We start from the raw sequence: 21,135 nt of genomic DNA on the forward strand, positions 1-21,135 counted from the left end.
AGGAAAGGTGCTTTGTGCCAGAAATAGATAACTGATCAAAGGAGTACTCTTACAGAACAAGATTAGGGTGACTTCTAGGTTTTATTTCTCTTTGTCTTGTTTTGTATCAGAGTGAACCAGGACCAAAAGGGGAAAAAGGAGATCAAGGAGCAAGTGGAGAACCTGTAAGTACAGCTAAGTGTTTCTTAAGTCAGTGTTGGATTTTAGCAAGGAGAAAGCATGAGAGCTGCCTCTTTTGGAGAGACAGTGTGGGACATGCTCTTTCCATAGCCAGGATGCTTTTATCATCAGAAATAGCCACAGGGGTGTTTGGCTTTGGCTCCACAGAAAGAGAAATTACATGAAATTAAGCACCTAATTCTTTAGCTCTGGACTTTAGTGTCTGAGAAGAAGACTAGAAGAAGATTTTGAAATGTGGCCTATCTAAACAGTTCAGTTGGCTACTCCATTTATATTCTTCTCTGCTCCTGTTCTGGAAGGAGCCCTCAGGAGAGATAGAGTCCTGTGCAATCACAGCCTCTATAAAAAATGCTCTTTCTTCTCTCAGCGGGAGGGAGAAATAATATCTCCTTTTGGTGAAGAGAACTGTTTCCTTCAGCTCTTTCACCTTTGCCTCTGTTTTTGCAGGGATTACCAGGGATCCCAGGTGAACAGGGTGTCCCAGGACCTGTAGGACTACAGGTAAGAGGGACATAACTTAAAGAAAATCTTTGGTACGACCAGAAAGGATTGACTTCATGGTGCATCTCACTGTGAATAATTCCAAACACCAACATCCCATTTCTCCTTCATCATTCTATGTTTAGGGTCTACACAGGTATTTGCTCATGTTGGACAATAGAAGGAGAATCAAAGCAGAAATATGTCCTATCTGAAGAAAGACTTCTTCCAACTTTAGGCTCTTTCACAAGGGCACCTTGTATTGGTGCCACCAAATCACAGGTCTCACAGATAGGTTACTGCAATACGTTAACAAAATGTTGCAGAGCATTCAGATTCAACCCCAGCTCGCTTAACCCTGATGGCACTATTGCTCATGTGAAATGGATTTATAATCTTAATTATCTGAAAAATTCTTGGCTCATGCACGTTATTTCCATGTACCACTGAGGTATGTCTCCATGTAAACATGGAAGGGTATTTACTCTGCCTTCATTTGTGCTGTGTTCATGTCATCATCTGTTATTTGAGGATCAGTAACGTAAACTGGTTAACAGCAGTCTTAGCATCATGAAAACAAACAAACAAACAAAAACCCCAACCAAACTATAATACCATGCAGTTTTCAAGTACCATTTGCTAAAAGGGGGACTGGATCAATAGACTCCACTCTGTCATGCGAAAATCCTAATGGAAGAACTAAGTAGCATGTAGGACTGTGGCAAACTCTCTGCACTGTAATCTATTTTTACCATTTCTAAATGATTGTTGTTATTTGAGAACTGCTGGCAAATCCTCCTTTTTGCAAAGTGACCATCAGAATTCAGGTAGGATGGAAGCATCAGGTAGGCCTGAGGATAGGAAGCAGTTTCTCCCAGATGAATATCTGCAAGTTCCAACATGTAATGCAGGGAAATAGCCTCTGAGCTGATTGGTCATTAGTAATTCTTCTTATGTCTCAGGGTTTTATTTTTGTATTTCATTTTCTTGCTGCATTGAGAACTGCACAGAGACATTTCCTCAGCTGTTAAATTCCTCTGCGAATTGATTAGCTGAGTGCATGTTCAGGCATCCTGAAGTCTATTTGTCTGGCAGGCAGTCCCATCCCATCTCTAATCAGCTAGTACTTCTTTTCTTCCTGTACAGGGGACAAAAGGGCAGAAAGGAGCCCGAGGAGAAGCTGGAGCCCCCGGAGAGGCTGTGAGTAGCTGTTTCCCCTGCAGCATTTTTCCTTGGCAGTAATACACCTAAAGGGACATGGAAGTCCCTCCCTGCTTTGCTGATTCATAGTCCCAGGCTGCCTGGGTGCAGGGCACATCCTAATCTGCAGCTGGAAGAAGAGTCGCTGCTGGTGGGCAAACAGATGCAGCTGCACCAAACCAATCAATGGCCCAATCAGCCCAGCTCTAAATTGTTCGTCTTTTTTTGGATAAGTCTCCCTCTCTAACAAAAAGCTCACTTTTCTGGGTGAAGTGAGGCAGAGCTTGCTGCTGCACTGTGCTATCAGCCAAACCCAGGCAGTCAGCTGGTGCATGGAGTGAGCTTCCCAGCAGCAGCCAGAGTTAGTTTTTGATAACAGTTGGTTTTAGGCTTCATAGTCAATTTTGCTTTCTATAATAAAGCCTCATCACCAGAGGAATCATTACATACCACTTTTCGAGGCTTGTATGGAAGGGAGTGCCACTACTGTCTGACTGTATCTGACTGTATGCAAAAGAACAGCTAAAGATTCAAGTCCTGTTTTATTACAGTGACAGTTGTGTAAGTCTTTTGTATTTGAAAAAAAGACCACATGCTTCTTTTGTAAGCAGAGAAGGAAAAGAGAATAACTGTTTCAAGTACAGACTGGGAGTGGTGATGAAGACATTCAAGGTCAAACTGTACAGGGCTCTGATCTAGCTGTAGGTGTCCACATTCGTTGCAGGGAGTTGGACTAGATGGCCTCTAAGGGTCGCCTTCCAGCCCAAAAGATTCTATGATTCTATGACTGTAGGTTTGTATACAGGAGAAGAAAGCAATAGGAAATCCAAGCAAAGCATCCTAGAGCACTGACTATCTCCTTGTGTCTTAGTTTTTATGGTTTCCCTGCTTGGATTTTTGCTCAGACATTGTATTTAGCAGTGTGTTGACCCAAATTCTCAACTACCTGTCTTCAATTCTCCATTGTCTTCAGATGAAGGACTCCTTAGACTATGTGAGGAATAGCAGCTAAGACTGTCCCACTCCCCATAAACCTATTCACAGATTTTATTTCTTAGGATAACCTGGTGGTGTGGAGAATATTCATGATATGGTAATGTACACATATGCAAACATCCTTTTGTTTGCTATCCCATCCCAGATTGTCACTGCTCCACGTGTTTCTTTTGACTCATAGACCAGTAACTGTGAATAACACAGAAATGAGGAAACCTTTAATTCTCTTACAGTGAGCCTCATAGACAGTCATTCATTTTCTGTGAATACCTGTCACAGTCGTGCTATGGAAAATTCTCACCATCTCTCAGCTGTTCACACTGTGCTTCTGCAAGAAAGTGTTACACAGATCTTCCAGTAGAAGAGGTTTCTGTATCCAAGTCAGGTCAATTATTTCACTTTGCCAGCGCAAATGTTTTTAGATTGTCTGTGTTCTTCCTGAATGGCTTGGGAATGCTGATAGAAATCCCCTTCCTTGTGAAGCTGTAACAGCAGGTGAACCCTAGCCTGTGTAGAGTGATGAGTAACTCCAGAGATAATGACTTAGACCTGATACTGTCAAGTCTAGAGGAAAATGTCTAACTATAGCCTGGTAACCCCAACCATATCTTTATCTGGGGACATAGTCTGAAAATATTTCCTTCTGTGTCCCTCATGCATGTTTGGAGGCATACATCCTGAATGGGATTGCAGACAAAAATATCTATAATTCAGAACAAAACCACTCTGAATGGTTTGTGATGCTGGGCTGTCTAACAGCATGATTTTTCAGGTGAAGTGAGCATTTTTCAGGTTTTTGTTTTCAACAGAGCATATTTTGTTGACTTAGATTTTTATTTTCATCATAAATCAACATACTTTTCTCTGTTCTTTTGATGTTTTGGGCTCAGACCTTTCTTGCTGTATCTGAGCTAGGCTTAGGGTTTATTTTGATGCGGATAATTTAAGCTCTCAAAAGAGTCTTCATCTTTTTTGTATTGTTTCATGCTACGAAGTGTTTCACAGAGATGCTGTGGTTTTGCTTTGTACTTGTACAACACCTTGTCTGACATGAACTCCAGTTCCACTTGGAACATGTTGTTCCTATGGTGGTACGTGTTGTGAATTACATATGTACATAAATTTAACTTTCTTTAAACAGGGTTCTGTTGGACCAGTGGGGCCTCCAGGACCAAGAGGATTGCAAGGAAATGTGGTATGTGTGCACCAGTGTACTTGTTTTCCCATCTGTGACCTTCTCTATTTGATGTTTTGTTTCTCCTCCCATGGCGGTATGCTATCAGATTCAAAACGCAGTGTTTCATTACAAATTTTTACAGTTGAATCAAAAGATGTGGAGGCACCTGGGAATGGTGTTTCCATGGAACGTATTTTCATATTCATTTGTAGCATGGAGAAGTTTCACTCCTCTTCAGATTGTCAGAAGCATTTTTTTTCTGCCAGTTCCTCAAGAGAAAAATTACAGCGTTTATTGTCTCTCTTGTTTTGTTTCCTTCACCTCATTTCCATTTGTCCTTTCCCTTTGAAAACATTACTTCTTGATATCAAGATTGCATAGAAAGCTCCTATATTTGTTATGAAAATGTGCAAATATTAGATCCTACAATCAGTGCCTTGAAGTTAGTACAACATCCTCTTACCTCAGTACACATTCATCACCATCATTATACTGTGCATGACAGAGCTTTTCATGTCTGCATAGAAACCTTTAGACTAACACTACTCCCTGCTCCACCATTGTAATTTTCTATTTAGCACTCGGGATTTCTTTATATTTACAATAGAGTAAGTGAAAAACCAAACTTAGACCTCAGGTTAAAATATATTCAGGATCAATGGTTTAGCACAAAGGCTAAAGGCTTTTGAAGGAGATTTTGTCAACTAGGCAGCCCAAATAATACTAACTTGCCTTGCTACTAATTGCTAAGCTACATTTCATTTAATTGTATTAGCACAATGATTTCATTTCAAACTGGAAGATAGCATCTAAAATGAGGACTTTGTTCAATTTTACAATCATTTAAGCAGTTTCTCTACCAGTAATACCAATCTATTACTTATAAAAGCTAATATAATTGTAAATATTTTTTAATGGTAGGTAAAAGAAAATAATTATCATGTCCACTCAGAGAGGAAGTCAATCCAATCTTATGGTGCCAAAACATCATTTAATATCTTAAAATGGAGCACAACTCTGTAACATTTTCACATGTTTTGCTGAGTTAGGAAGCTGCAGCATTTGATTTCATCAATATTTTTGACAAGGAATCTTTTGGATTTTGTCTTCTGCTAAGACATGAAGAGGAATTGAAATAAAAAAATGAAAAAAATTGAAATAAATGGTAAAACAAGCATAGTTAAGTAAGTATTCCAGTGTGGATTTGGAGACTGTTACCAGAATATTTTGGAGAATATTCCAAAAAATTGAATATTCTGAGACTTTGGGTTTCACTGATAGAAAGGTGATGACTTGAAGTTTGTTGGTCACAGATTAGAAACTGCTGAGGATTTCACAGAATGAAAAAAATTACTGATAGAAGAGTGCACAAATCTGGAATTAGCTCAATTCCAGCTTTTGCTGTTCAGCTCTTTGTTATATTGAGAAAAAATCAACTCATGTAAGCACTTGGTACGCAGCTCCTCTGTGATGCTCTCTGCATTGTCTGATTCTCTGAACTCTCTAGTTGTCTGTAGTGGAAAGTGTAAAACTCACACTAAACCTTGAGATATACCACATTGAACATACTGGTCTATCTGCATTCTTTAGGAACAAATGCTGCCTAAAAAGATTTTTAGTCCTTAAAGTTGTTTTCTCTTCAGGGAGTGCCAGGAAACCCTGGACTACCAGGGAAGGAGGGTGAAAGAGGGGAAAAGGTAAGTTTGTATTTTCATGGATTTGTTTCTTTTCATTGTGGTATTTTAAGTAAATTAGGACAGAAACAGCCTGAACTGGCAAGTGACTTCATAGGTTCATAGACTGCTAGGGCACATGGGCTCATTAGATTATCTCATCTGACCTATTCTATTACACATGCTACAAGGATTTCACCCTGTTGCAGCCTTATAATTTACCTAATAAAACTACTGAGATATAATTGAATATGCTGAAGTCCCTGCTACATATTTATGTGGAAATGATCTTTTGTCCTCACCATTCAGTAATTTGAGAGATGCTTGTTTACCACTGTAAACCCAAAGCTGGAAGAAAAGCTTAGTTTTGTTGTTTAGGGAACAGAGATTTCTGCTTTTCTGATAAATTGCCATAATTTGACCATAAGCACAGCTGTCCACTACACCCTTTCTCACCTATGTCTGCTTAGCCCAACTGTTGTGTTTCATTTCATAGCTAGGTAATGTACTCTTTGATGCCATGGATTTATAGTTTACCAGTACTCAGCAGCCAGCATGCCAAAGTCCAAGTCCTTTTTTTCCCTTTTTTTGCTAGAGTAGTCATAGTTAATCACAAACAGGGACCCATATATCTAGGATATAGGTTTTAAAATAGAAAAAAATCCCAGCCTCCTCAGTCACAAAGTGTTTTAGGTTACTGAGATTCATTTCAGCACCACGAATGGATCAATGACTCTCTCACCTAGTCAGCTTGAAATGTTTTACTTTTTTAAGGAAAATAAAATGTCTTGAGATTTCTGAAGGAAAAGGCTTCCCACGATAACAAGTTCAGATGAGAAAGCTAGAAGAAAATGTAGATCTTTTAGTCCCAGTGAAAGAGCTCAGACGAGATTAGTCTTTAGTGTATGACTGACAGATTTATTGGACTGTCTTCTACAGGGTGACCCTGGAAAAGAAGGAAAAGTGGGCTTACCTGGCCCAGCTGGTGTGCCAGGGCCTCCTGGACAGCCAGGTTTGCCTGGCAAAGGTAAAGATGGAGAACAGGTGAGTACTGCTGGCAAACACGGTGCTCAAGTAGCTCAATGTGAGCTAGACAAACACAGCTTCTGAGGGGAATGGTGGACTTCAGGTAGAGAGTTATTGTGATCTCACAGGTGCTTGCAGGACACTTGAAGGCACAAGAGGCTTTGTTTTTCAGGATGCTGCAGGTCACAGTGCTGTATCCAAAAAGGCAGAGAAGACTGAAGCTGTATTTCTGAACATTAGTGTGCCATACTGGCCATCCAAAATGGCCTCAGCAACAAGTAACCATTGTATTACTTATGTGACCGTCATTAGCTTGATGAAAGTCCCCTAAAAAACATTTATTTCTAGCTAAGTTAACAGATTGCAATTTGCTTACACATTGTCAGTAAAATATTATTACCAGGATGGTGCAGAGCAAGGAAGAGGGAGGGGTGCTGGGAACTTGTGCTACCTTGCCTCACTCAAAGGCCAGGCTCCAGTCTGGCTGTGCAATAATCCTTCTCTGATTTTGGTTACGTCACTTTAGGGGGAAAGAGGCCCACCAGGTTTGCCAGGACCTTTTGGACATAAGGTGAGCATGGGTTTTAAGTGTCCATTACAGACTGCTTCCTTCCAGTGCTAGAACTGATGAAAAGGTAATGGTGAAAATATGGTCTGTTTTTCACTGGAAAAGAAAGTATGTGAAGCTGACATTCAAAACACCTTTTAGGGCATTTCTTTCTTTACTATTCCAGTGCCTCTGTAGATGCAAATATTAAGATACGAATTAACTGTGTTAGCTTTCTATGTTTTAAATTTCTTCCAGCATTATGCAAATTCAACACAGACTAAATGCTAAATGCTGCATACTTTTATCAGGGAAATTGTGACAGGGACCTGTAATCCATTCAACAAGAGAGACATTTCATAGCTAAAGGATGAATGACTCTTGTGACCACCTGTCAGCCCCTCAAAGAGCACTCCTCCATAGCATTTATTTATTTCACCTCTCTCAAGGAGAAATCAAATGTTTTCCAGTGGGAGTGGGTATTCCTGGTTTGCCCTCTTATACTGCAGACAAGGCAAAGACTAGTTTGTTAATTGACAACATTAATGTCTTCAACTGAAAATGAAGTTTATTCCTTTGCAAATACATAGCAAGTAGAGAAAGGAATAAAACAGCAAAAGCTTTTGCTCCTGGAAGCACCTAGATCGTGCTTGAGTCTTCAGTCAGACATATCAGATATTCTCCTCTTTGAAATGACTATGTGTTGGTTTGGGTTGGAAGAAAAATAGGGTACTGAAACAGGTTTTGTACATGATAGGTAGGAATATAACAATATGAGGCTGGGTCCACCTAGGTCCCATATTTTTGAAATAACCAAACTGCTACAAAACATTGTATTTTGGTTTTGCTGCATTCTGTATAAATACATTATATCCTGTTGTATATATCTTCGACAGCTCAGAATATAGACACAGTAATTGAGTGAAAGTAATATAAAAATCAGAAGAAAAAAAACACTGAAGGAAATCTAATGAAATACATTGTTCAATATCAACACAAGATTGTAGGAATCTTAATTGTGCCTGGAAAACTACTATTGAAATTTTTGCACTGAAATTATGTTCTTGAACAAAGTAACAGATAAGCAATCTGCAGGAGTGCCTTAACTAATGAGAATACATTTTCTCTCACTGTCCTTATAGTATTGTTTCTTTGAAATAGATTAGTTAAAGAAAAAGAAAGGAAATAATATAGGAGATATTGCAGAATGAACTTGGGCCAGGCAGAATCCATGGGTAGCCATTTTTCTATCAAGCTTCTGTAGAGCTGGAAATAGTGCTATAATAAATAACATAAATAAGGCTCATTGTTATATGTCTGCTGCCAATGTGAGACTGACTCTTACAACTGCAATATAATCCATAAAAATCTTATTTGATATTTCTCCCTATAACAAGAAAAGAGAAAGGATATTAAATTTAAGGACTCTCACTGATTTTTTTTCTTAACCCTCTGTCTACAGTACCCATTAAATAGCACCAAGTAGCTGTCTGTGCTCTGCAGATTATAATGTTGAAAATTTGGTTGTATGGAAGGGAAATCTCTCCATTTGATGTTCAGTCCCCTAGGGAGAGTGGTAGAATTGATTTAAAAAATTGTTAATGCACTGTTGTGAACAAGCTTGTGTTGGTAAAGGAGAATATCAAGATGCATCCCGACTTCCTAATTCTGTCTTTCCTGAATAAATGATATGCATTTATCAGTGTTTGCAGGTATTGTGTTTAGAGTTAGCCCAGGCCAAGGGAAGTGCCTCATTATACTCCGCTGGCAATTGCAAATGCAAGTGAAACTCTGTGACAGCAGATGCCCTTTGCAACAAAAATCTGATGTTCTCAATTTAGTGAAGTGTATCAGCCATTGTAGCATATGGGACTACTGCTGGAAATTGGATGCTGTGTGCTAAAATGCATTAAAATACTTGTGGAAGCTGTGCTCCTTTTTGGTTATGCGATGTGGCACATGCTCACATGGTGTCAGTGCTCAAAGATGTGAACCCTTCTGAAGGAGGGAGGCAATTCTCTTGGCATGACATGACAGAAACTGTGTTGCCACAACCTGATCCCATTTCTTAGTGGGCAGGATCGGGTCAGGTTGTATCAGTGTTATGTTCTGTTGTAAAACCATATTGTATTTCAGCACATTTTCTCAACAGTGGACAAAGGCTTTAACTCTTCCCCTTATTTCAGGGTGAGAGGGGAGCTCCTGGCCTCCCTGGACAGCCAGGAGACAGAGGTGTGCCAGGAGTTGGACTGGCTGGACCGCCTGTAAGTAGCAGGGGCTGTTGCAACCTGTGACAAGACAAAAATTTAACCCTTTAACTCATCACCATCTGGAGAATGGGCTCCCTGTGCACACTTTTGCCAAGAGCCTATGTCATTTCACTCTCTAAAGATGCACACTGCTAGCCCAGAAGCTGCCACTCATGGCTCTGATGCCCACATTTGATGTGAGGGCTCTTGATTAGTTGAAAGAGAAAGGCAGAAAAGTGCTATCAGAGTGATTGATGCAGCTGTCTGTTACTTGTGACTTCTCTGCGGCATCTTGACACACTGGCTCTGGATGGGAGCCAAGGCCTGTGCTGAGCTACCAGAGTTGGTTTAACAGGGAGATGTAGCCCTGCTGTCACCTCATTAGGAGGAATGACTGAGACACACATGCCCACAATCAGTGACACAGTACTCTGATAGGGAAATACAAAATCAGATTAGTTAAATTGCTGCCTTCCAAGAGAGCCATTGTCTTCATAATTTCTCTCAGAGATTAAGTTACATCTGATCCAGCTCTGCCATAATCTCTTGCTGTTCCTGAAGTTCTACTGTTATCAGTGGGCATAGGATGTATGTGGGGTTTGCTCCACAAAGTATGATGTTGTTGGGGTTTGATTCATCCAGTTCTTAACACGTATGACTACTCTTGAGATTAAGGGGATTTGAGAGTGCTCTGACTTTGCAGCCCTCCTGCTCCACTAAAAACACATGTGAAATAAGTCTAGAAGGGTTCAAACTTCATACCTAGTTAAAACTGCTGGAGAACATCAGAATCCTTGCATCCCTTCATATCACCTTGCACATGCCATGATAATGTACCAATCACAGCCAACATTTTAATGCTCTGGTTATCTAGTTAGAATTTTCTCAGTTAGAACATGCAATTACCTTGAAATGATGCCATATTGTATGATAAATGTAGCTTTCTGGGGTGCACCTCCATTTAATATTTGTTTTTACCCTACCATTCTATGTATGATAAAGCAGATTGGATCAGTTTTATAACACACCATGACAATATCATGGCCATCATGGTGCTTAACAATGGTATCAGTGATTGAAGACTTGCTGGGTATAACTTGTTATGATTTAGATAAGGAACAGTGATATTATTCCATTTCTTAAGGTTCAGTCATAAATATTAAAGTGTAATTAGAAATGAATGACTTATTTGAAAGCCACTAGGTTGTGGCTAGTACTTAATTAATGAGTTTTAGATCCAGTACAGGGTTAGCTGAGTTCACTTCTGCACCCTGATAAACAGTGGAAGCCAAAGTTATTTTTCACATACATGCATGCACTAAGAACCTGACTCCATCACTTGTAGCCACTATTTGATGCTGACCAGAGGGTTACTTTGTACTATGCCATCACTGTTTGACCACTGTCAGAATAGTAGATGGTGCTGTTACATATCATAGTACTCCTGTCTGATTTCTTTTTGCTGCTTCACTAAATGCTTCTTTTTCTTTTTTTTTTTCCTTAACCACCATTATAAGGATTTGCTTCACTGCAGGTTTATCATAACCTCAACTCCAGTTCAAAGACTCAGAATTTGAAATGTGTTTGTTATATAACGTTTAATCCATCAGGCTTTCACACAGATTGAATCCCAATAAAAAATAGAATAACCTCCATGGAGATGCTTCAGTGCATATTATATACTGAATAAAGATGTCAGCTTATACCCTTTCTAGTAGTGTGACAAAATTGTTAAAAAATTGCATATAATGTTTTCAGTTTCAGAGGTGAGAGTCAGCAATTTATTTTAATTGGAGTCCTCATCTTGTTTCTTCCTGTGTTCTTAATCTCCCTTGTGTTTTGCTCCCTGTGTAAAAGGTGGAGATAGATTAGGGTGGGTTTTGTTGTTGTTTGCTTTTACTTCATCTGCTGAAGTACTGTATTACTATTTACATTACACTCACCCATAAAATGAGTATTAGCAATGTGTGATTTTCCCAACTGAACTAAAAGCAGAAGAGGTGACTGCATGGAGAAATGGGATGAATTCACAAGCTCAAGTTCCCTAATAGAAATATTTGATGCACCAAGTTGGAGTGAGTTACTCTTGATCTGCCTTTCCTTCTTCATATTGCTATGAATTTAATATGATGCATTTGAGTTTAACGTGATGCATTTTGCCCTTGCTTTAGCAGAGCATTTAGGCACCTTGCGTGGAGAACTTTATGAGGATTAGTGAATTAATATGCCTGAAATAGGAAGCAAAAGGAGAGGAGCCATAGTGTGAACCAATTTATTCAAACACAGCCCCAGAGATGTGAGGTCAAACCATGTCTGGGATGTGTTTGGAATGTCAGATTGAGCCATCCCTTCTGGATATAAGTACTGCAGCACTTCTGTAGAGTGCCTTTAGGAGTGGATATCATCTAGTGTGTTCACTCCACTATGTACCTGTGTAAGCTGCATTCCCAAACAAATAGTGTGTGCAAGTCCACTGGAATCTTAACCTCTAACCTTATTTAATCTCTACTTTAACCTTATTTAAAGAGTACACAGGTCCCATGAGATGCTTTTCCTTGTTTTAAAGGAAGTTGAACAAAGTGGCTTCTAGGACCATGGAAAGGTTGTTCTGCCCTAGTCCAAAAGATGAAAAGCTGCTGCAGTTCTGTGTCCCTGGGTCCAGACAGTAGCAAGGCTGAGCCCATATTGACAATGGGTATGTACAGTACACTGTACACAAATACACACTCGTGCTGCCACACAAGTCAAAGCAGAGAGACTAATGCCTTGATCAGCACCCATGTACACCTGACCAACACTCATGAAACATGAAAAAGAGCATCTCGATCCTGAATGATTGGGATGATTTTTTCAAGTCCACTGTTGGAATATACACACAAAATGTGGATCACTACAACAGCTGGTTTGGAACATTCAGTCTACACGGTACCCAGATCCCTGACAGGTCTGGGCAGCTTGTAAGATTTGCTCCTTTTCTTTGCCTTCCTTTTTCTCTTTTTTCTTATCTCTGTGCTTCAGGGACCCACCGGTTCAACCAAATGAGATGTAAATTTGAATCTCTGCGAGTGTTTTGATTGCTCTGTCTTTATTTGCAGGGCCCTGTTGGACCCCCAGGAGACAAAGGATCATTGGTATAGTATGTCTTTCTAACTACACACAGATTTTATGGGGACTGGGCAAACAAATGAATTTTGTTACTATCAGTGATTTTGTAAATTCATGACTAATTTTTTGTTTCTCTAGTTTTTTATAAAGATCATAGGATCATATCTTGTCTGGTTAGCCAAATTAGACTTAAAATGTGCACTAGCATTATGTGTTTGCTGTAGTGGGTTATGAGAAAAAGAGTTATCCAGACTCTTGTTCTAGTGGCAACTTTTCCTCATCCCTCATAGTCCCACAGGCGGAAAGAAAAACTATGTCAAAACACACAATTCAAGGCAAGTTGTCATGCCTTGTAACCAAAGCCTCAAATGTATTTTTAAGCATTTTTCTTGCTGAAGGCTTACAAAAAACCCTGCATTTAAGTGTGTTTTACCAAACACACTTATTTCCTTAATGGTTTACAAGGATGCAGTCTGTAGATGTGAAGAAAATAGCTGTTTATTGTGGTTTCCCTGTATGCTGTCATGCATTTCCAGTGATATAACTCAATCATGGCATATACTAGTTTGACATTGAGGAGTTAAATATTCTTTTATCCTCCACAGTCCCATGATCAGTTATATTTTCTCCCTGATCATAATCTTGCCTTCTTACGAAGAGTCATTATTACCTTTCCAGTTTAGTCATCTGTAGTGATGCAGTTACAGTTCCTGGAGGCACAGGATCAACTGTGATAGTTGAGTGTGGATTTTTTTTTCATTCTCTTTTGAAGTTGTTTAACTATTAACATTGTGGGCTGTTTTTTTTTTTTGTTTGTTTGTTTCTTTCTTTCTTTATAATCATTGAGTTGAGTATTTTCTTCTCTTCAGCTAAGGATAATCTAGCAAGTATCGCTCACATTACTGTATTTGTCTGTTCTTTTTCTCTCCCTGCCAGGGTCCTCGTGGTGTACCTGGTATCCCTGGACCACAGGGGCCTCCTGGTCAGGATGTAAGTAAAACAAAAGTGTAAGTGCTCACAAAATTTGCTGATGCTTAAGTCTAATTTCCCTAAAAATGGTGTGCATACACAGCTGTAGTTGTTGAGTGTTACTAGGATGGTCCAATGGAAATGATCCTTAAAATTTGAGCACTTATATTTTAGAAATTCAGGGAAAATGATATGTAGACCACGGAGTAACCTTTCAAGGGAAATGGTGGACTAGTTACGTGGCAGCATACCCTAAGGAATGGATCTTAGAGTAGAAAAGGATGATATATCTATAACTCCAGGAAATTTTTAGAAGCCTCTAAGAGAAATAGCCTGTAATAGTCCTATAAAAGTAGGGCCACCACCATTAAAAAGCTTTTTATGCGTTCATTTTGCTGCTGCTGCGCTTGAGAGATGACACTTTAACCTCCTCTCTGCATTTTCCTCACTCAACTCTCTGCAGTTGAGTCATGGAGCTAAAGCATAGAGGGAAGTGTAGCAGACTCCCAGCTTGATAGCTGAACCTTCTTGCTGCCCAGCTTTGTCGCGGTGTTGAATCAGAAAGAGAAGTGTTTTTTCTCTGCTGGTAAGCCAGCTCTGTGGCATGGAAACCTGTCTTGGAGGAAAATCAGCAAGGGATCTATGAAGATTTTGAGAGATGTAATCTTTGCATTTGTGCCTGTTAGGGGAACACTGTGGGAAAGGGGCAGTAGCCTCCTATAACTCTCCTCCTCAGCATGTTTTCCATATGCTGTCTTATCTGAAACAGGTCCCAGTTTTCATGAAGGATATACAAGCAGTTGTTAGTCCTCATGCAGCTTTATTGACTGTAGGGTGAATACCCCAAAAGAATAGTACCCACACAAAATAATGAAGGTGAGCAGTATATTTTTGTATGGCTTATCAAGATGGTATAAAGACAACCAGTAAATAAGGAATGGCTCACCTGTCACTGAGTCAAGTCTCACCTGGAACTCCACAGGAGAGGGATCTCCAACAAGAAACCCTTCCTCAGTGGTGGTCAGCCCTTAAATAGGATCTGGGAAAGGTGGAGCCAAACTCCACCCTTTCCAGTCACACAGGTGAATTGCCTTCACCTGTGCTCCTGCAGCTGACTCAGTGCTTGCCTCAGATGATCCATCAGTGGTTCAGGCCATGATTCAACAGTTCCCAAACGTTGACATACATCATTAGCATAATGGGTTTACTTTTCTGTGATCTACATCTCCTTTCCTCTTGAAACACTTGGAAAAGAAGGTCTTGTTTCTTTTCTTCACCCACTCCATCATAAATGATTGTGACATTGATATTCTTCAAAATCTTTTTATGGCAGAAATGGTCTATCAATTCGTGTCTCTGAGCAACCATAGCAAATGTTTGAGTTCTTCAACCAAGAGGTTTTAAACTAGAAATACAGAGCTTTTAAACAGGAGATGAAATAGATCAGGTTTATTGCAACTGCATATGAAGAGAGTGCAGAGCTAGCTTTCCTAAGTCTCTTTCCCAGATCATTGTTGACTGGTCAGCTCTTGGAGAGGAAGCACTGCAGTCTTTCTCATTTTCCCAGCAGGAAATCACCAAAGCAAAACCATCCCTTATGGTGCTTAGAAAGCACATCTTCTATTACACAAACTGATTTAATTGCAGTCAGCATGCCTTTCAACAACTATGTATTCTGATTGATCACCTATTAAGCAATCCTACCTGTGAATGTAACTACAGAGTGTGTACAGATGTGTAAATGTAACTACAGAGCACATTCCAACATTTCTTGGCATAACAGAAGGGATATTTTGACAAGACTGTGTGCTTCCAGTTTCTTGATCTCCACTTTTATTTATGAGTAGTACAGAGGATTTCTGGTTCTGCGTTTGGTGCATTTCTGTGTCAGTGTAGCATTCCTGTGTTCTTTGAAGCATGCCCATTTTTGTATTCTCTGGTGTTTACACAGTATGTCATCAGTTAGAAAAGCTCTGATTTGAATTGCTGATAGGAGATTGCCACATAATTCCCAAGTTATTCAGTAGTAACAGCTTTAATGACTTGCCTCAATGTCTTATCTTTTGCTGTGGCCCCTGCAAATGTATTTCTTTCTTTAATTTTTTTCTTTTTTTTTTTTTTCTTGAGACTGAATAATTCTTCTAAATCACATTTACATGTAATAGTCTATTCTCTGTCTTGTTTTTCCAGCTGCAGACTCATCAGATGCCCTTGGAAATGTGTCTGTTATAGGTTGTAACATTCCTTGATACTGTAATATCATATTTAGAGTTGTATTTTGTGAGGTGAAAGAATAAATACTTCCTTTGCAGCAGCTTTGACCACAGTTATCTCCCAGAGGAACACACTGCTTTTTTGGCACTACTGCATCCTGGAGGGAGTGGCTGACATACCAGAAGGTTAAGCTGCAGTTCAGGGAGACTTCAAAGACAGGAGAACTTCTAGAGAGCGTCCAGCAGAGGGCCACAAAGATGATGAGTGGTCTGGAGCATCCCCCTCATGCAGAAAGGCAGAGAGATCTGGAACTGCTCAGCCTGGAGAAGACAGAGAGAGGACATTATCAGTGCTTATAAACATCTGCTGGGTGGTAGTCAAGTGATCACAAATTGGAGCTCAGGAAGTTCCATCTGAACATGAGGGAAAACTTTGTTACTTTGAGGGTGATGGAGTACTGCAACAGGCTGCCCATAGAGATTGTGGAGTCTCCTTCTGTGGAGATATTCAAAATAGATTCATAGATACATTAGGTTGGAAAGGACCTACAAGACCATCTAGTCCAACCATCCTCCTATCACCATCCCTACCCACTGAACTACCAAATCAAATCCCTTAGCACCTCATCTAAACACCTCTTGAACAGCGCTAGGGATGGTGCCTCAACCACCTCCCTAGGCAGGCCATTCCAGTGCCTGACCACTCTTTCAGAGAAAAATTTTTCCTCAGATCTAATCTAAATCTTCCCCGGCACAACTTGTGGCCGTTCCCTCTCGTCCTGTCATTATTTATCAGGGAGAAGAGGCCCACCCCCTCCTCACCACAACCCCCCTTCAGGAAGTGGTAGAGTGCAATAAGGTCTCCTCTGAGCCTCCTCTTCTCCAGACTAAACAATCCCAGCTCCCTCAGCCGCTCCTCATAAGACTTGTGCTCCAGACCCCTCACCAGTTTTGTTGCCCTTCTCTGAACACGCTCCAGGGCCTCAATGTCCTTCTTGTAGTGAGGGGCCCAAAACTGAACACAGTACTCGAGGTGCGGCCGTACCAGAGCTGAGTACAGGGGGATGATCACCTCCATGCTCCTGCTGGCTACACTATTTCTAACACAGGCCAGGATGCTGTTGGCCTTCTTGGCCACCTGGGCACACTGCCGGCTCATGTTAAGCCGAGCATCAGCCAACACCCCCAGGTCCTTTTCCTCTCTACATTCTTCAAGCCATTCTGCCCCAAGCCTATAGCATTGCATGGGGTTATTGTGGCCAAAGTGCAGGACCCGGCACTTGGTCTTATTGAACATCATCCCATTTTGCTCAGCCCAGCTATTCAGCCTATCCAGATCCCTCTGTAGGACCTCCCTACCCTCAGGCAGTTTGACACATCCTCCCAACTTGGTGTCATCTGCAAACTTACTGAGGGTACACTCAATCCCCTCGTCTAGGTCATCAATAATGATATTAAACAAGATGGGCCCCAATACCAACCCCTGGGGGACGCCACTCGTAACAGAAATCCACCTGGATGCTTTCCTATACAGCATACTGAAGGGAACCTGTTTTAATGGGGGGTTGAACTGGATGATTTCCAGAGGTCCCTTCCAAATTCTATGGTTCTGTGATTCTGTGATCACAAAATCTTTCCAGTGCCCTAAAGCATGTGCCATATGTTCAGCACTAGTACTGCCCTAGGTTACCTTAAGAAACCTTGGCAGCTTGATCAAATGCCATGAGTTCTCAGGACAGTATCTTGCTTTATTAAAACTTAGGCTTTGATAATCCTTGCCCAAGTTTACAGTACAGAGATATGTAGGTTTGGGTTTGTTCTGTTACTCTTAGAATAAGGTTTGTTGTTTACTTGCATGAACTATTCTTCAGAGATCGCTATGGCCATAAATCTCTGCAGAGCCTCTTCTTCTGGACAGAGCAGTGAACAGCTGAATCTATTGCTTTATTTTTATTTAGGGTCCAATAGGAACTGTCTGAGGTGGTTGCCAAGCCACTCTCTGTCACATTTGAAAAGTCATGTCTGTTGAGCAAAGTCCCTGGTGTCTAGAAAAAGGGAAAAATCACTCCCAGATCCTCCTCCAAACTATTTCAAGGCACATGCAAGGTGAAGGGGTGATCTGATATAGCCAGCATGGCTTCACCAGGGGCAAATTATGCCTGGACACTCTGGTGACCTGCTAGAATGGAGCAATGGCATCAGATGATAAAGGAAGTCCATCTACCTGGACTTCTGTGAGGCCTTTGACATGGTCCCACATGACATCCTTATCTGTAAATCGCAGAGATACGGATGTGTTGGGTGTCCTGTTTGATGGATAAGGAATTGGCTGCATAACCAGAGCCAGAAAGTTGCATTCGATGGCTCTGTGTCCAAGGATGAGTGCTGTCCCTCAGAAGTCTGCACTGGGACTGGTGCTCTTTAACACCCGTATTAACAACCTAGACAGTGGGATTGAGTGCCCACTCAGGAACTGTGCTGATGATGCTCAGTGTTGCAGCTGATATGACAGAAGGAAGGGACATCATCTGCAGAGACCTGGACACGCTTGAAAACTGGGCACTTGTGAGCCTAATGAGGTTCAGTAAAGGGGAATGATTTTAAACTAAAAGAAGGGAGATTTAGATCAGATTTTAGGAGATAATTTTTTTACTTGTGGTGAGGCACTGGAATAAGCTGCCCAGAGAAGCTGTGATTGCCCCATCCCTGGAGGTTGGATGAGGCCCTGGGCGTCCTGATCTGGGGGGTGGCAACTCTGTCCATGGCAGGGCACTGGAACTAGGTGAGATTTAAGATCCCCTCTAACTCAAGCCATTCAATGATATTATTCAATAATTTGGATTTCCCTCTAGTTGGATTACTTTTCTCCATATAAGGACTGTTACATGCCTAATTTCATTCCTTCAATGAAATTATTTCAAATATTAATTTTACTTACTTTTGGGAAAAAAGAAAAATCCAAGCACATTTTAGGCTGGCTGGGTTCCTGTATCAACTATTAAAAAAGCATACCCTTAAGTAACTTAACCAGAGAAATTGGCCAAATCTTTGTTATGCTCTGAAAGCTGCAGAAAATGATTCTACACTTTTCTCTGGAAGCCTCCATTCTGCTCTGCCTGTCTGCTGGGAGAAAAAAGTTTCAGTAGAACTACTTAAATTCCTTCAATTAAAATACAATCTGAATGACAAAGTCTCTTGACTTACGGGTAGCATTGATGGCATCCATTTGATTTGGTGTTTCTGTATTTTGATTATTGATAACTGCAATTAACGTAAACATTAAATTAATCATTTTAAAATGTGCTAGTTATTACTGATAACTACATTCCAATTTTACTGGGAAGTTAATCTTCTCATCTATTTATTTTTGAAGTTACAAAAACTTAGGGTATGCATACATAACTACCACTGGATCTGAAAAACAGACTTTTCTTTCCTAGGGTTGATTTTCCCATGCAGTTAGAAGGTAATTTCCAAGGAGTTTTTGCGTTTGCTTTAAAATGAATGCACCCCAAGACAAAGAATACTCATTAACTTTCCTTTTTTCTTGTTATTCCTGGAAATTAGAACACATCTATGTTAGTGATTTTACATATAGTTTTCTATTTTGCAATAGCATTTCCCCACTATAAGCTTTTGATTTTACTCTTACATGTGACTGGCTTCTGTACAAATTTTCTTTCTTTCATTTTGCAACATGCCATTTATACAACTTCCATCAGTTCCCACTTTGGGACCACTTGTGTATGTCAGATTTTGCAGGCCAATCAAATGCTCTGGATCCTGTGCATCATGCCTCCCTGTTGCTGCCTATTTTGTCCTCCCTGATATGCAGTGGCACTATTAATTGATATTCTAATTTGAGTCATCCAGTGTTGGATATAAACTCCTGAAAACCTTAGAACTTTGTGAGCTTTCCAAATATCTATGGTTTGTTTTTTCTTTTCTGTAGTTTGTGCATTTTCCCACATTATATTAATAAGGTGTTTTTTTTGTTTTTTGTTTGTTTGTTTTTAAATACCATGCAGATTTTTGTGCAGGCTCTTTCCACTTCCTCTTTTCTAGTTTTCTCTTTTCCAGTTTGTCCCCTCTTAGCTTGTCAGAGGCAGTTATGTAGTTCACAGCTCATAGGTTCATAGGTTCATAGGTTCATAAGGTTGGAAAGGACCTACAAGATCATCTAGTCCAACCATCCTCCTATCACTATCTCTACCCAACTACTAAATCAAATCCCTTAGCACCTCATCTAAACGCTTCTTGAACAGCGCTAGGGATGGTGCCTCAACCACCTCCCTAGGCAGGCCATTCCAGTGCCTGACCACTCTTTCAGAAAAAAAAAATGTTTCCTCAGGTCTAATCTAAATAGATTCCTAATCTAAATCTCATAGCTTGTTACCTTTTCTAACTGCAGGTCTCTATAGCTCAGCAGTGTTTTCTTTGTTTTGGACTCAGCCTATTGCCTATTCTGCAATAATGCAACACAATGAAGTGTGGTTGTCCTAAATTTCAACTCAGACAGTCATTCATCAAAGGAGACTCTCTTTTTGCAGTCTTCTATTTCAACTTCGTGGCTTTTCCTGGGGGTGCTGTGGTTTTCACGTTCACCAACGATGGCATTTCTAATCCTGATTTATTTTACATCCTGTTAAAAGACACTACCAACTCCTCATCACACAGCTTTCTGAAATAGACAAGAAAATAGGTCTATCTATCTCTTTGTCTCAAAGCAACCTGATGCAATGTAAATATCATAGTCATGTTTAACAGAATTTCAGTTCTAGTTACTTTCTGATCAAGGATAATTCTCATGGCCTCAAGTCTTGGCTTTCTGTTGCAAATGCTGTGTGAGTCTTCCTGAGCGTGGCCATTATTTGAATGTAAGATCAGTGTAGTAGGTAGGGAATCCTCTTCCCACTGTGAGAAGTGGTTGAAGAGAATGCCAAATACATGAGCTGAAGACTAGCAACAGAAGGAACTTTGGGAACAGCCACATAGTTGCTCTGTAGAAACATCAGTCTAAAAATGGCTGAAATGTTGCCTCCTGTTTCTTCATTTCCCCATAAAGACAGATGTCGATAATTATGAACTGAAAATCTCCTTTATACTTTATCTTCTCTTGAATCTCAGCTGTGGAAGGTTTAGCTTCCTCTAAAAACAAGCTTTTCATCCATGGAATCCAATGCCACTTCAGTTCCACTTATGTCATTTTAGTTCATATTTAATATTCATCTCTTACGAAGCCAAGGTAACTGCAGGGTTGTCATTCACTCAGAAGTGTTGAATATGGACATAGAAAAAGAGCAACCAAATGTTTTTCGTT

The 21,135-nt window shown here is 40.3% G+C and overlaps 1 protein-coding gene across 1 annotated transcript in view; it reads left to right on the forward strand.

The window, feature by feature from the left end:
• Window positions 1-21,135, forward strand: part of COL22A1 (collagen type XXII alpha 1 chain) — a 198,059-nt gene that overhangs the window by 147,733 nt on the left and 29,191 nt on the right. Inside the window, exons 34-43 of the mRNA XM_065752765.1 lie at window positions 111-164; window positions 628-681; window positions 1,807-1,860; window positions 3,998-4,051; window positions 5,677-5,730; window positions 6,646-6,750; window positions 7,259-7,303; window positions 9,466-9,543; window positions 12,624-12,659; window positions 13,570-13,623. Coding sequence (XP_065608837.1) covers window positions 111-164; window positions 628-681; window positions 1,807-1,860; window positions 3,998-4,051; window positions 5,677-5,730; window positions 6,646-6,750; window positions 7,259-7,303; window positions 9,466-9,543; window positions 12,624-12,659; window positions 13,570-13,623 — 588 coding nt within the window. The remainder of the gene's footprint in view (window positions 1-110; window positions 165-627; window positions 682-1,806; window positions 1,861-3,997; window positions 4,052-5,676; window positions 5,731-6,645; window positions 6,751-7,258; window positions 7,304-9,465; window positions 9,544-12,623; window positions 12,660-13,569; window positions 13,624-21,135) is intronic.

The sequence above is a fragment of the Cyrtonyx montezumae genome, unplaced genomic scaffold (assembly GCF_038088225.1).
Source record: "Cyrtonyx montezumae isolate F1298 unplaced genomic scaffold, pur_monq_1.0 scaffold_8, whole genome shotgun sequence".
In the NCBI taxonomy this organism is placed as follows: Eukaryota; Metazoa; Chordata; class Aves; order Galliformes; family Odontophoridae; genus Cyrtonyx; species Cyrtonyx montezumae.